This window comes from Zootermopsis nevadensis, unplaced genomic scaffold (assembly GCF_977971745.1).
Source record: "Zootermopsis nevadensis isolate Lab colony 2312 unplaced genomic scaffold, Znev_1.0 Znev_ptg000018l, whole genome shotgun sequence".
NCBI lineage: Eukaryota > Metazoa > Arthropoda > Insecta > Blattodea > Termopsidae > Zootermopsis > Zootermopsis nevadensis.
The window spans coordinates 726,047-738,371 of NW_028259150.1; the positions used below are offsets into that span (position 1 = coordinate 726,047).

The 12,325-nt window shown below is 40.1% G+C and overlaps 1 protein-coding gene across 4 annotated transcripts in view; it reads right to left on the reverse strand.

The window, feature by feature from the left end:
* dtn (transmembrane protein 132C dtn) overlaps positions 1-12,325 on the reverse strand; it is a 357,458-nt gene that overhangs the window by 75,649 nt on the left and 269,484 nt on the right. For all 4 annotated transcript variants that reach the window (XM_022059196.2, XM_022059193.2, XM_022059197.2 and 1 more), the window contains one exon: positions 2,518-2,830. In XM_022059196.2, the coding sequence (XP_021914888.1) occupies positions 2,518-2,830 (313 nt within the window). The remainder of the gene's footprint in view (positions 1-2,517; positions 2,831-12,325) is intronic.

Consider the following 12,325-nt stretch of genomic DNA (forward strand, 5'->3'; position numbering starts at 1 on the left):
TTCGTGTCTCTGTTCCCTGTACACCCACTCTGTCGTCCGAGTCTATCTGGTCCCTCGAGTTCGGCGCTCTTCACACTCTTCGCTTACACATCGGCCCGTAGCACCCCACTGGACACACGCTGGTTCCTCGGCCGCCACGGTCCACCTACCCGGTGCTTGCTCACGCAGCCGACCTGTCCTTTCTCAGCGCCACACCAGACCTCTCGTTGTCTCCACTCTCTCGATTCTACCACACTTCTCTTCGCATTCTCTCACGCTCGATTCACAGCTCTGTTCTTTCCACACTCTCTCAACACACTCCTGAACCAACAATCGGCTTTTATACAAATACAACAATGTCTATAAAAATACAACAATGTATATAAACAGACACAACAATGACAGACACAATAATGTCTAACGCAGCAATGGCTATAAACAAATACAACAATGCAATAAACATACACAACAATGCCAGACACAACAATGTCTATAAACGAGTACAACAATGCCAAACGCAACACGTCACAATATATATATATATATTGTATATATAGCAGAGGCGAATTTATGAACTGCAAGGAAATAGACCCACACGTCTACAGAACTGTTAGGGACGTCGCGTTGAGTTGTCCGCCATAGAAAACCGAACCCCGACTCTGTTCATTCATAACATATTTCTGCTGTAGAAATGACAAATAGCGCTTTAAATTTCGCTACTTAACGCACAGTTCCGTGTTATGGAAGGTCCCACTGTGGGTGAGACCTGGGAGGAAGAATAAAGAGTTGGAAAACAGAAAGTTTCTATCAGCTCCAATTTCTTGGTTTAATTTTCGCTTCGTAGCAAGAAAAAAGCAACGGGGCTGAGGTAGCAATGCGATTTATAAGACGCCACACTCGTATTTCCAATTAAATGTCTCCCTGCTCTCTCACTACCCACCTCAACTGAAACAAGACGATATTTTTCTCCTGGCTTGTGTCGCCGTGTGGACCCGGATGAAGATATTAATGTTTCGGATAAACATACTGTCTCCACCTTCAGCCCTGAAGATGGAATAAGCGTGTTCTTCCGAACGCTGATATCTATTTACGGTTTCACATCCTACAACAACAATATTGACACCTTCACCGTCGTGAGAACTTTTATTATCTACTGGAATATATTTGATAAAAGGCAAGAAAGAAAAATACTCTAATACTAACACAGTGAACATTTCGGTAGCCGTAATTATTACATACTTGGCCAATTTGCAACAAAATGAGAAAACATACATTCACACATAGAATGTCCATAAATTTTGTTTTAGAGCTGCACTGTAGTTAAAGAGTTTCCATCCCTCGGTTCACTTAACATTGTTCGTTTTAAACACTTCGCGCAAGAATTAGAACGACTGTTCATATTATGACAAAAAAGTCTGCTTACATTTATTATTTTCTTCAATTTATCTTGAATCATAAATACAGTACCTGTGAAATATATTATTATACTCTAGAAGAACGTATCTACGTTGAGCGAAAATCTCATTAAAAAAAACACCTTCCTTGAAAATCCGGTATAGGAAGGATTTACTGTAACGAAGATGGATGACTTCTGGGCTGTTCTGACGTGTAGTCTGGTAGAAGTTAAGCAACGTATCAGATGTCCTTGCTGCCTCTACCATTAAGGTGATAAGTAAGCCGCACGCGTGTAATCGGGCTATGATATAGGAAACTGCAGAACTGCTACGGCGACCGGCAGATTCGGCGGGCTCTCGAATCTCCGACGAGAGTTGCACCGCCCCGGGCAAAACCTGCCTCGGTCGCCTTCATGCCCTATGTGAACACGGCCTTCAACAGCAACGGCAAACTGATGTCCGGTCACAAAACCATGTCCGTTGGCCTTCACTGAAGAACATCCCCGGTTTCCTTCGGCCTGTGAAGGATGACTTGGGACTCAAGACTCCTGATGTGTTCAGCGATCCTGCGAGTGTGGTCAAGTCTGCATCGGGCATACCGCCGTTCTGTCGAGACTACAGTCAAGGAGCACCAGAGCCACATCCGGGTGGAGCATCTAGACAAATCCGCCGTGGCCGAACACAGTATCAACCTGGGCCGACCGCATTCAACTTCAGGATACCACCAAATCCAGATGCATGGACCAGATTATTAAGGAGGCCATGGAGATCGAGCTACATCCGAACAACATGAACAGGGAGGATTGCCTTCGCCTGAGTCGGTCATGGAAGCCATCAACCACTCTCACAATAATACAGCACTGCGAGGGTCGACCGGGCCACTACGTCACTACTGTTCTTTTCAGGATACTACCCGGTCCTGGCCAGCCCTTATTTCTACCAGAATACACGGTGCTAGAACCCAGACGATAGCCGTCTTCGAACACACCGCCGTGAAATCCTCAAATCCTGTTCGATTTATCACAATATAATATTCAGTCAGAAAGAAAATAAACTCATTACCTCATAATAAAAAATCAATGTATTAATAACTGGAGTAGGAATTCCTGCAATTACAGTAATTTTAAACTGATATCTGACTTACCTTGGATATGGGCAGCACCGACTGGATGTCATCTTTCTGAATTTCGAGTCGTGCTGTCAGTTTTCGGCGAGTCTCCTCCAAAATTCCATCCCTCAAGGGGCGGCGCTGGGTGCTGGATCGACTGCCGCCATTTGCTACATGATGGCCATGACCACCATGCAGTTGCCGGATGTTTTTTCCTGGACGCATAAACGGTGAGCTACTTTCGGCTCCCTCGAGAATGTAACGCACGCTCCATACGATGCGGCCGCCGTCCCATAGGTCAGAGCTGTCCTCCACCACTTCCAGTAGCCACGAGAACACTTCCTCCACCCTGGCAACAACACAGATATTTTATTCAGTGTCCACTCTGCGAGTTCAGACAAAGAGAAATTTAGGCGTCTAGACAAAACTGTAGGATAGAAGTAGTTCAACATGAGCTCAGGTTATATCCCACCTGAATACCAACTGCTTCTTCTCAAGACTGAACATAGGCATACACGAAAATAAAGCGGACCTAGGACAATGAGACTAATACCGAAACAGACAATGGGATGAACTGTTGGAGATCTTCATGAAGTTGGCCCATAACAGGATGAGAAGAAGGAGCAAGTTGAGATATTCATGTCTTTCGGGTTTCGAGTCTTTCTTCTCCGTGCGTGTTGCATGCACCTGCGATCTCATATTCACTGACTTGATCATCCTAATAACATTTATGAAGCTACTCATGTTGTGAGCTATGAAGCTCATTATGAAGTTTTCCCTAGGAGGTCCCTCAGCGCTTGTTCTCAGAACACATTCAAAAAGTGTTCTTCCATGAATGTGGAAGACAAAATGTCATACAAATTAAACACATCAAGTAACATTATACCTCTGAATATTTTAATTATGTTTTTACACGGGAATGTGAATGACAAAGGCTTACGAACGGCAAGGTAGCAATGATTCTCGAACTTAATCTGCTCTTAATTCCTTGGTGAAAGAAATTTTGATATTGCCATTCCCAGATGCTTAAAGTTTGCTATACTTTCGAAGGATTTCTTTAACTACATATATTAATTCTGCCCTGCAGTCAGATGACGAGACTAATATGTGTTTGGCTTTCTCTGCGTTTACGAGTTTTAAATGTATCTTAATGAAATAGCTCCATATGGATTGTAGTATTTTCGACTGTCTTCATGCAAGCATCCTGAAGGTGGAGGCGATACGTTTCTCCAAAATATTTGTTAACTCCCTACAAGAATAAATGGTGTCACAACCGATAAGACCAGAATCCACATTTAAGCGCCATGAAAACCTCAAATCTCATTATGGAAATGTTTTTAAAATATTGACTGGACTGAACTGGACAAGGATTTGAGCCAAATGGGATACTCTTGTATTGATGGTAATAAGCCAGTAGGAACATCTACCACTGATGTTAAATGAAACTAGAGGCAATTTATTTTTAAACACATCTAAAATCTGTCTTCATGCTTACAGTAATTCTGTAGTCTTTCTGACGGACTCAATCTGAGTAACTCTTGCCTGCCCATTTTCACTTACGTCAATACGTAACCATACAACTAGGAAGTTAAACATAAAACCCATCATTATGAAATCCCATAGAGCAGCCGCGTGTCGTTGGACCAAATTCAAGAATCCTACAAATGAGATTTGATAAAGAAGCAAAACTGCAGACAGAGAATTCTAAAAAAAAAGTGTGAGAGTAAAGAGTTTGTCATTGTTGTTGGTAACTTTCTATTGTGTTGAATGACTCCTCTGGGAACACGAACCCTGCAGACGAGATAGCGACCTCCTGTTAACAAAAGTTGCATTATGTACTGTACCAACTGGTGTCAAGCAACAGAGGGCAGCACACGCAGAGTGTGTGCAGAAGAAGGGCTCAAACTGCTGATGGTAAAGATAGAGGACGCTCAACTCTCTGAAAGAAAATCTTCTCTAAACGAAATTTTCGATTTCAATATTGCAAGTTATGATTGTGTTTGGCAAAGTTTATGTATGCGCATAACATAAATGCGCAACTACTGATCGGTACCTGAACAAATTCAGTAACAGAAAGCATCCACATAGCGCTTATAAGCGGTATGTGGATGTGAAACATTTGCGACCCCATATTCACAGGAACATTCTTTCTTATTTTTGATCCTGGAACACACACACGAAATTTGTAAACATATTTCTAACTGACTCTGTATTGTATATACTGCTTTCAATTATTATTTTAGTCCTGGGGATTACAATATGTTTAAGTACAGGTATACCTCGATTTGCGCAGCTTCAGAATAATGCCGCTTTTGAAACCAGCAAGTCAAAAGGTGAGAAAAATATTTTACTGTTATTTATAACGTTTTATAATGTTTCTCGTACTGATTCTTATACTAAGTCGTAATTCATACATTACTGATTTTGAATACAAATTATAAATACAGTCACCTCTGCACTCACTGCTAAGTAATTGCGAGATAATCTCCTAAAAATCCGCCAACATTGCGCCACAGTCACGTGAGCATTGGCCACTCTTCACGGTGAGTCATTTGCGTTTAGCCTGATATAGGAGTATGGAAATACGCTCAGTTCGCTTCTTGTTGACACAATGAATATGATGAAAACTGTGTGCTAAACGTGTTTGTGTTGTTCGACAACTATTCTGCAGTAGTGACTGTTTTATGTTTATAAATTGTAGAAGAGCCACCATGTCTGGTAAGAGAAGTGAATGTGTTGCTAAAAAGCTGTGTAGGTCTATTGCGTTAGAAGATATGATGGACGTAATTCGTAGAATAGAAGGTGGTGATACCCGTCGTAATGAGTGCAGAAGTATGAAGTTGCCTCCTTCCACCGTGACTACCATAATGAAAAATTCATATAAAATAAAACAGTCAATGCGACAGGCTACGAGAGTAAGTGCAACGCAAGTGAGTTATAGCAGAAGTAAACTTTTAGAAATAATGGAGAAATTACTGTTGCTATGGGTGAATGCCACGAATCGAAAAAACATTTCCTTGACTGAAATTGCTATCACAGATAAGGCGAAGTCAATTTTTGAGGAACTTAGGTCGTCAATGTTTGGGTGCCGGGAACGCATGTCATTGACTTCCCATTGATTTACATTATAAAAAGAATTTCAATTTAAGCCGATTCCATTTACGCCGGTTCGTCCAGGAACGCATCCCCGGCGTAAATCGAGGTTTACCTGTATATCCTTCTTAGAAGAATCGTGAATGTCATGATAATGGGTTAATGTTTCGCATTGAACTAAGACGCTCGATATTCTAGATGGAAAGATAAATAAAAACACTCGAATCGATAACTGCAGGCTTGTACGATGAAGCTAGTTGATGTCGATACCGAGTTTCCTCTGCGTTGTTTGCTTATTCTGGTATCATGTTAATGACAATGTCAAGCCATGACCTGATCTATGAAGATAGAGTAATACGATTAGTCGATCAGTCGACAACGGGAACTGACGTGTAGACTAGAGGATTATTAATTACGTGCCACAGCCCGTGGTTCATAAAGTGAAGGGAACTTATTTTATGGGCAGTAACAGTTGCTGCGTGGACGTGACATTAAGAATTGATGGGGAGAACTCACAAGCGCTCTCACATGCAAATCTTCCGCCCATCCTGTTTCATTCGAAGACAGAAGTGTTGGCTTATCCAGTGGGTCGTGACTCCCAAAGGATAGTTGCAGGGGACGGTAATAACATACTATAAGGAAGAAAATGACTCTCTTCACTAAATATAATATCCACAAAGATGACATTGTATAGAAACAGAAATGATCGTATGTATAATACAACTGAAACTTCAAAACGAAACAAAAATTACGGGGTAAGATTGAAAGCTTTCACGAAGATTGAATGAAGAGAAATCTTCAGGGTCATCATCATGGTTAGTGACGCACACAGAGAGTCTCCGAAAGACTGAATCATAGCTCGATTCTCACAAGGCTGATAGCCCAAGAAGACACCTTTTTTTAGGAAGTCCGACGTCTGAAACAGACGGTGGAAAGTATCGAATGTTTAGTCATAGCAGTTTTAGGGCTGGGTAAAAAATTGGTCCTGTCTTCCCATTAGTTGTCTTTCTAAAGTTAATTTCACTTCAGAATAATAATTAACACAGCTGGAGAACTTTACATAAGCACGCAGGAATGTTACGAACGGGATTTATAAACCTCGAGGTGGGTGCTGATATCTGAGGTTCTCATGTGTTCTGGGATATTGCACCGTGCACTCGATCCAAGGAGAGCCTCATCTACCTACAGGTGGAAGTATTGACCCGACTCACCACTTTCAAAATGTTTTCCTGGGGAAAGTAAAATTACATTGCAAACATCAGGCCGCTTGTGTCCGCAAACTACCTGTCAGTCCCCTTTGCATTCATGACTCATGTGAATAACGCAAGAAGACAGACGGTGGTATAAAATTTGTGGCTATACTCGCTACAATACGGCTCTCATGAGGAAGATATGTTGGATCAGGAGTTTGACTTTAATTAAAACGCAAAGAGATTTGTGTCAAAGATAATCGATTTAATGTGTTTAAATACACACTGCTGAGAACAGCACAAGGGCCTAAGAGAGAGGATATCACGGGTAAGTAGTGGAAACTACACAACGAGGAGATCTGTAAGTTTCAATGTTTAAAATCGTTATTAGAATGATTAAATTAAAGAGGCTAAAATGCGCGGGAGAAACAGCAAATACGTAGAAAATTGTGGTGGAAAGTCTTGAAAGGGAGGAGACAATTTGCAAGGCCTAAGCTTAGGCAGAAGAATAATACTTAAATAGATCTTAGGAAAATGCTTTGGGAGGCTGCAGTTCGGACTAATTCGAAATTATACGTCATTAGAAAACTATACTAACCGAAGAAGGCGTTGTTTGTTAAACATTCGTCATGAAAAAAACTAAAAACAATCTTATCTCTTTTCCATTTACTATCGCAGCAACCCCAGACTGGCGCCTCAATTCGTCTTGCGGGAGCCAAGATTTCTCCACGACTCTCATCAAGGAGCACGTCTTGATATTTAAATGAGGGGAAACTATTGGTATTTGCAGGGCGTTCTGCCATGTAACAAAGGGGAGATGGGGGAGGACATATTTGCAAATGGGAACCGAGTGCATAACTTTCCATATAGACAGTAAAGCAATTTGCTAAGTGTGTTCCAATAACACTGGGAATATATGCGGGTTGCATAGTTCACTGCTACCGTCAAACTATGACCTTTCAAACATCTATAAATCATTTGTATGGAAATACCACACTTCTTCCCACCTATCACTTCCACTAGCTGAATAACCTCGTCCGCTCCCTGATTGATTATGCAACCAAATCAACGTAAATTGTCGTTCAGGTTGCATATATTTGAGGAATGACATGAAAATTTAAAGCGTCCTGATGGAATTGGCTGCTGAGCCATTTTAATGGATTGGTTATGTTCAATGTAAACTACGTTTAAATACAGTTAGTACCAAAATTAGCGTCACTGTTGGAGAACCCGTTTAGAGTCTAATACTTAAATATTAAATAACTGTTTCAGCATGTACTGTATAATTCTGATTTAATGCACAGTAAACGAATATGTGTTTTTGTACCGAAGCAAAAAATGTATACTAATTTAGAATTATTCACATCAGAATTATAATATTTTACTACCTTAATTATTTTAATTCATAAAAATTTCGGCATTGCACATTACAGATGATTTGTAAACAAGGTCAAAATATAAAAGTAAGATGAATAACTACGCAATGCAATCGTAATGTTTAACATTAACAGAGTTCTTCTAAAGAGAAACACGTGGTTCTTCTTGGTTCTCCCAGTTAAATGTACAGTCTTTAATGAATTTCGTTAAAAACTAAAATAAGTTTTGAAAATTAATTTTTACTGCTTCATAAACTAGAAGTAGTATCTTCGCCTACGATCCATCTAGTGTCATCATTTTGTCTTGCTATCTCAAAAACCAATCACAATTATACACATAAAGTATTTTCCAATTTGTAAAATTATATGAAATGGAAATATTAAAAATACTTTTGATACAGTGAAAATTATGTTTAAAAATGTATACATAGAAATAAGATAGAAAACCAAGGAAAAGAGGGAATAATATAACTGTATAATATTTTGAGAAAAATACACACAGTCACAAAAAACTACGATGCAACAAGCCTGTAACTTTAGGCTAATAAAGAAACACTGACGCACGTTAATAATAAATATTAAAAGCATCGTACAAGGAAACAGCACAGAGCACGAGACGACAATATCACGTAGTTTGTTTACTTCGCCATTTGATGAAGACATTCAAACTGAGCTGAGTAACGCCGATGAGACACGAAAGAGTGTTTATGAACGCCGGATTTAGAATAAAGCGAAATGAATGGCTGCATTTATCTTGAGAAGAACAGAATTATCACGAAAACCTCAGCCAGGATACTTGACCTGTGAGCTAAAATTCGATCTCCGGACTTCTATAGTACGAACCATGGGTCGTTAAAGAACGTTTATAGATAAGAATTATGCCTCAGAACATGGCATTTGCTAATACCACAGGTGATCAAAAGTCACGTTACCCATTCCTGACATATGCTCCTTTTGTAAAAAACAAATTACATTAAAATCATAAAAAACAATAATATATTACTTGTTGGAAATGACACCGCGTGTAGCGATGCATTCATTACCTTCCTCACGTTTGATGCAACCCGTTGAAAAGTTCCTGTGTCATGGAAAAGGCTCACCAGATGAGATATTGTCAAGAGAATTTGTAAATCATCCCTAAACTCATTCTGGCAAGTTAAGTAATAACGAGATGCCAGTTCGTGTTCGACAAGGAACACTCATTGCACTTGATATAGGATTTGAGACTTTCGCGGTGAGTACAATCAATAAAATTTTACCGTAGTAAACCGACGGTTCGGGAACCATCTCTGTCCCCATCATCCGGGTTCTGAACGTCGGTTTACTACGGTAACCAGCTGACAGGACTCATTTCACTTGTGAAAAAGACATATTGCAATTCGACTGCTGAAAGACAAATGACGGACACGTACCAGCAGGTTAAAACATGATGTGACCTGCCTGGGCTCTTGCATATTCACAGCGATGTTGTGTGTTTATTAATCCAATGCAATTGTACTAATTTTAGTGATAAATATTTTAATATGGTGTCTTCGACTTTTCATTCATTCTGCGCAGCCAAGTCGTAAGATGCTAGTCTAGTCACACACTTGAAATAGTAGGGGAAGATGGCGAAACCGACGAAAATAAAGTTTCTGCTGCTGGCTCAGCCAACCGCAGAAGTTACGAGAGAATAAAGCAACAGGCAGCAGCAGCCGTGGGCTGTCATGCATCGGCATTTATCTTTTCGGTCTACCCCTGCGTTATATGAGATTTGAGGTTCTCAATACGGTGTAGGTATTGATGTTGGTCTTCTGGGTTTTGAAGCCGTTTGGACTTGTAGGTAGAAACCGACGTTCGAGAAACACACATCTTCAGGGCTGAAGAGAGTATGCACCTCCAAAACGTTGATATTTGTAATTTCACACGCCATTACATTCCAGAAGACCAACCTCGACATTCAACGTACATAAGATCAGATCAACAAGCCAGATGTTACTGATGTCTCAGACTGATTCACAGCATGTTGACATTTAATTTAGTAGATACTCAAGCGACAGCGAATTTCCTTCTACTTTCTGGGTCCAGATCGGCTCTGGGGCCCATCCAGCCTCCTGTCCAGTGGGTACCGGGGTCCTCTCCCGGGGGTGAAACGCGGCCGGGGCATGACGCTGACCACTCACTCTAGTGCCGAGGTTGAAAATAAATAGGAGCTACACCTCCTCTTCCCTAAGTGCCAGCATTGGCATGTAACGGGATGGCTTTGCTTTTATAGATAAAGACCATAAATGCGAAGGTCGTGTTATGGCTTCTTGTTAACGATAAAACGACTGAATTTCGTCATAATTTGCTGGAGGTTGGATCTCGGAAGCATATTTTCACAATACGAAACTGCAACCAAAGCCGATGATTGTATGTATTATTTGTTTAAGAAAACAATGGGGAGTGTGTATTCAGGGGGGCATCGATCAATAATTTTCATGCTACAATGAACACTGTTTGGGAGGTTAACATGGGAAACTTGAGCTGGTCGTGAAGGATAATGGAAAACATGCAAACTTTGGTTCGAAAATGTTACAAGACGATGCGACTTTGGAAGCTACGACATGCGTAGGAGGACAATATTAAAACGTATTTTGATTATATTCAAGCAGATAACAATTATATAAGGAGATGATTCGTGATGCTCATGAAATCTTCGGGTTTTGTAACATATAGTAGACAATCACTCTGTTGGGGTCGTTAATCGTTAACGATTTGTTAAAAAATGTTTAACCAACAAACAAATTCTCTTAAAGCGTGGAACACAGTCCTTTTAAGAAACTAACAGTTATTTAGATGAACAAGAATTCATCCTTTTTGAAATAAGAAGCTTCATTACTGTCTTCAACGAAGCCTTCCACTGACCCCTCCCGCCCAGCGATCAAGATGATCCTTTTGAGATTAATTTTGATATTTTCCTCATATCTGCGCCTAGGTGTCGTAAGTGTCCTCTGATTTTCATATTTTTATATTAATGTATTTATCTTTCCGACGCGAACTACGTATTTCTACCTTCTTTATTTGATTACCCTAATTTGACGAACAGCACAAATTATGAAGCTCAATGTTATGCAGTTTCCTCCAGCCTCCTGATACTTCCTCCCCTTCGCATTACGTAATTCATTTGTCGATCTTTTGACTAATTATTAGCTGTCGCATAAATATGTAAATGTCTGTATTTATATATCAGTAACTTCTAGTAGGCCTACATATAGGATCGTATTTACAAGGCTTAAAGAAAAATGTTGCAGGATTTGTAATATTACTAATACTATTCCATGCATTTCATTATCCACAAAATCCTCACAAATAATTTTAAATGCACAGAAACATACAATAAAGGGTTTTACCAGGCTTAGCCAAACATTTTATCGAATTAATGCCCATTCGAGCGTAATGGGGAAACAAAATTTAATGCCATGACTGGGATAAAAATAAACCACGGCCCATACATTATACGGGACAATTTTGTGTTTGTTTTTCTTATTCGGAGATTCACACAAATGCCCGGCCATCAAAAGACTATGTTTTCCATTAATTCCTTAAAAAATGGTTCATTCGTTTTACAGAGATTACAGAAGCAACTAAAATAAATAGCCTATCGTCTAGATAATAACGTTTTGAACCCAACGAATTTAAGACAATTTGTGCATACCTGTTATTAAAAGTAGTCTGTATTTTCCAAAACCAATTTAACTAAAAAGAATCTATGACTCCTCAATTTCTTCCTTACGCGTGTCTTCAACTCGTATCACTAAATTAATAGTTTTGATTTCTTTATCTTTTTCTGGGTCATCCAATTCGTCCTTAGAGCCCCCATTGTACAAAAAACCTATATTTTCTTCAACAAGATTGGTTAAATGAACGGCCGAGATGGTAAAACACTTAATAAAGCGAAGTTATCCATCAATCTGCTGTATATATAAAAGATATTACAGCAAAAGGAACGAAGTTGGGCGGTGTCAGAGTACGAATCACACATTCAGTTTCACACTCCAGCGTGTGAGAGAGAACTAGAGACAGATGCCACCCGCAGCCAGCACAGCAGAATGACGGCGGGTGGTACAGGGGGTAAGTGAAGAGGAAACAGCAGAAGAGCGGGCCCGCTGGCTGCTGGACGTTGTAGAGCACGGATAAAGGCGAGACGTGAGCGATCCATGCTGA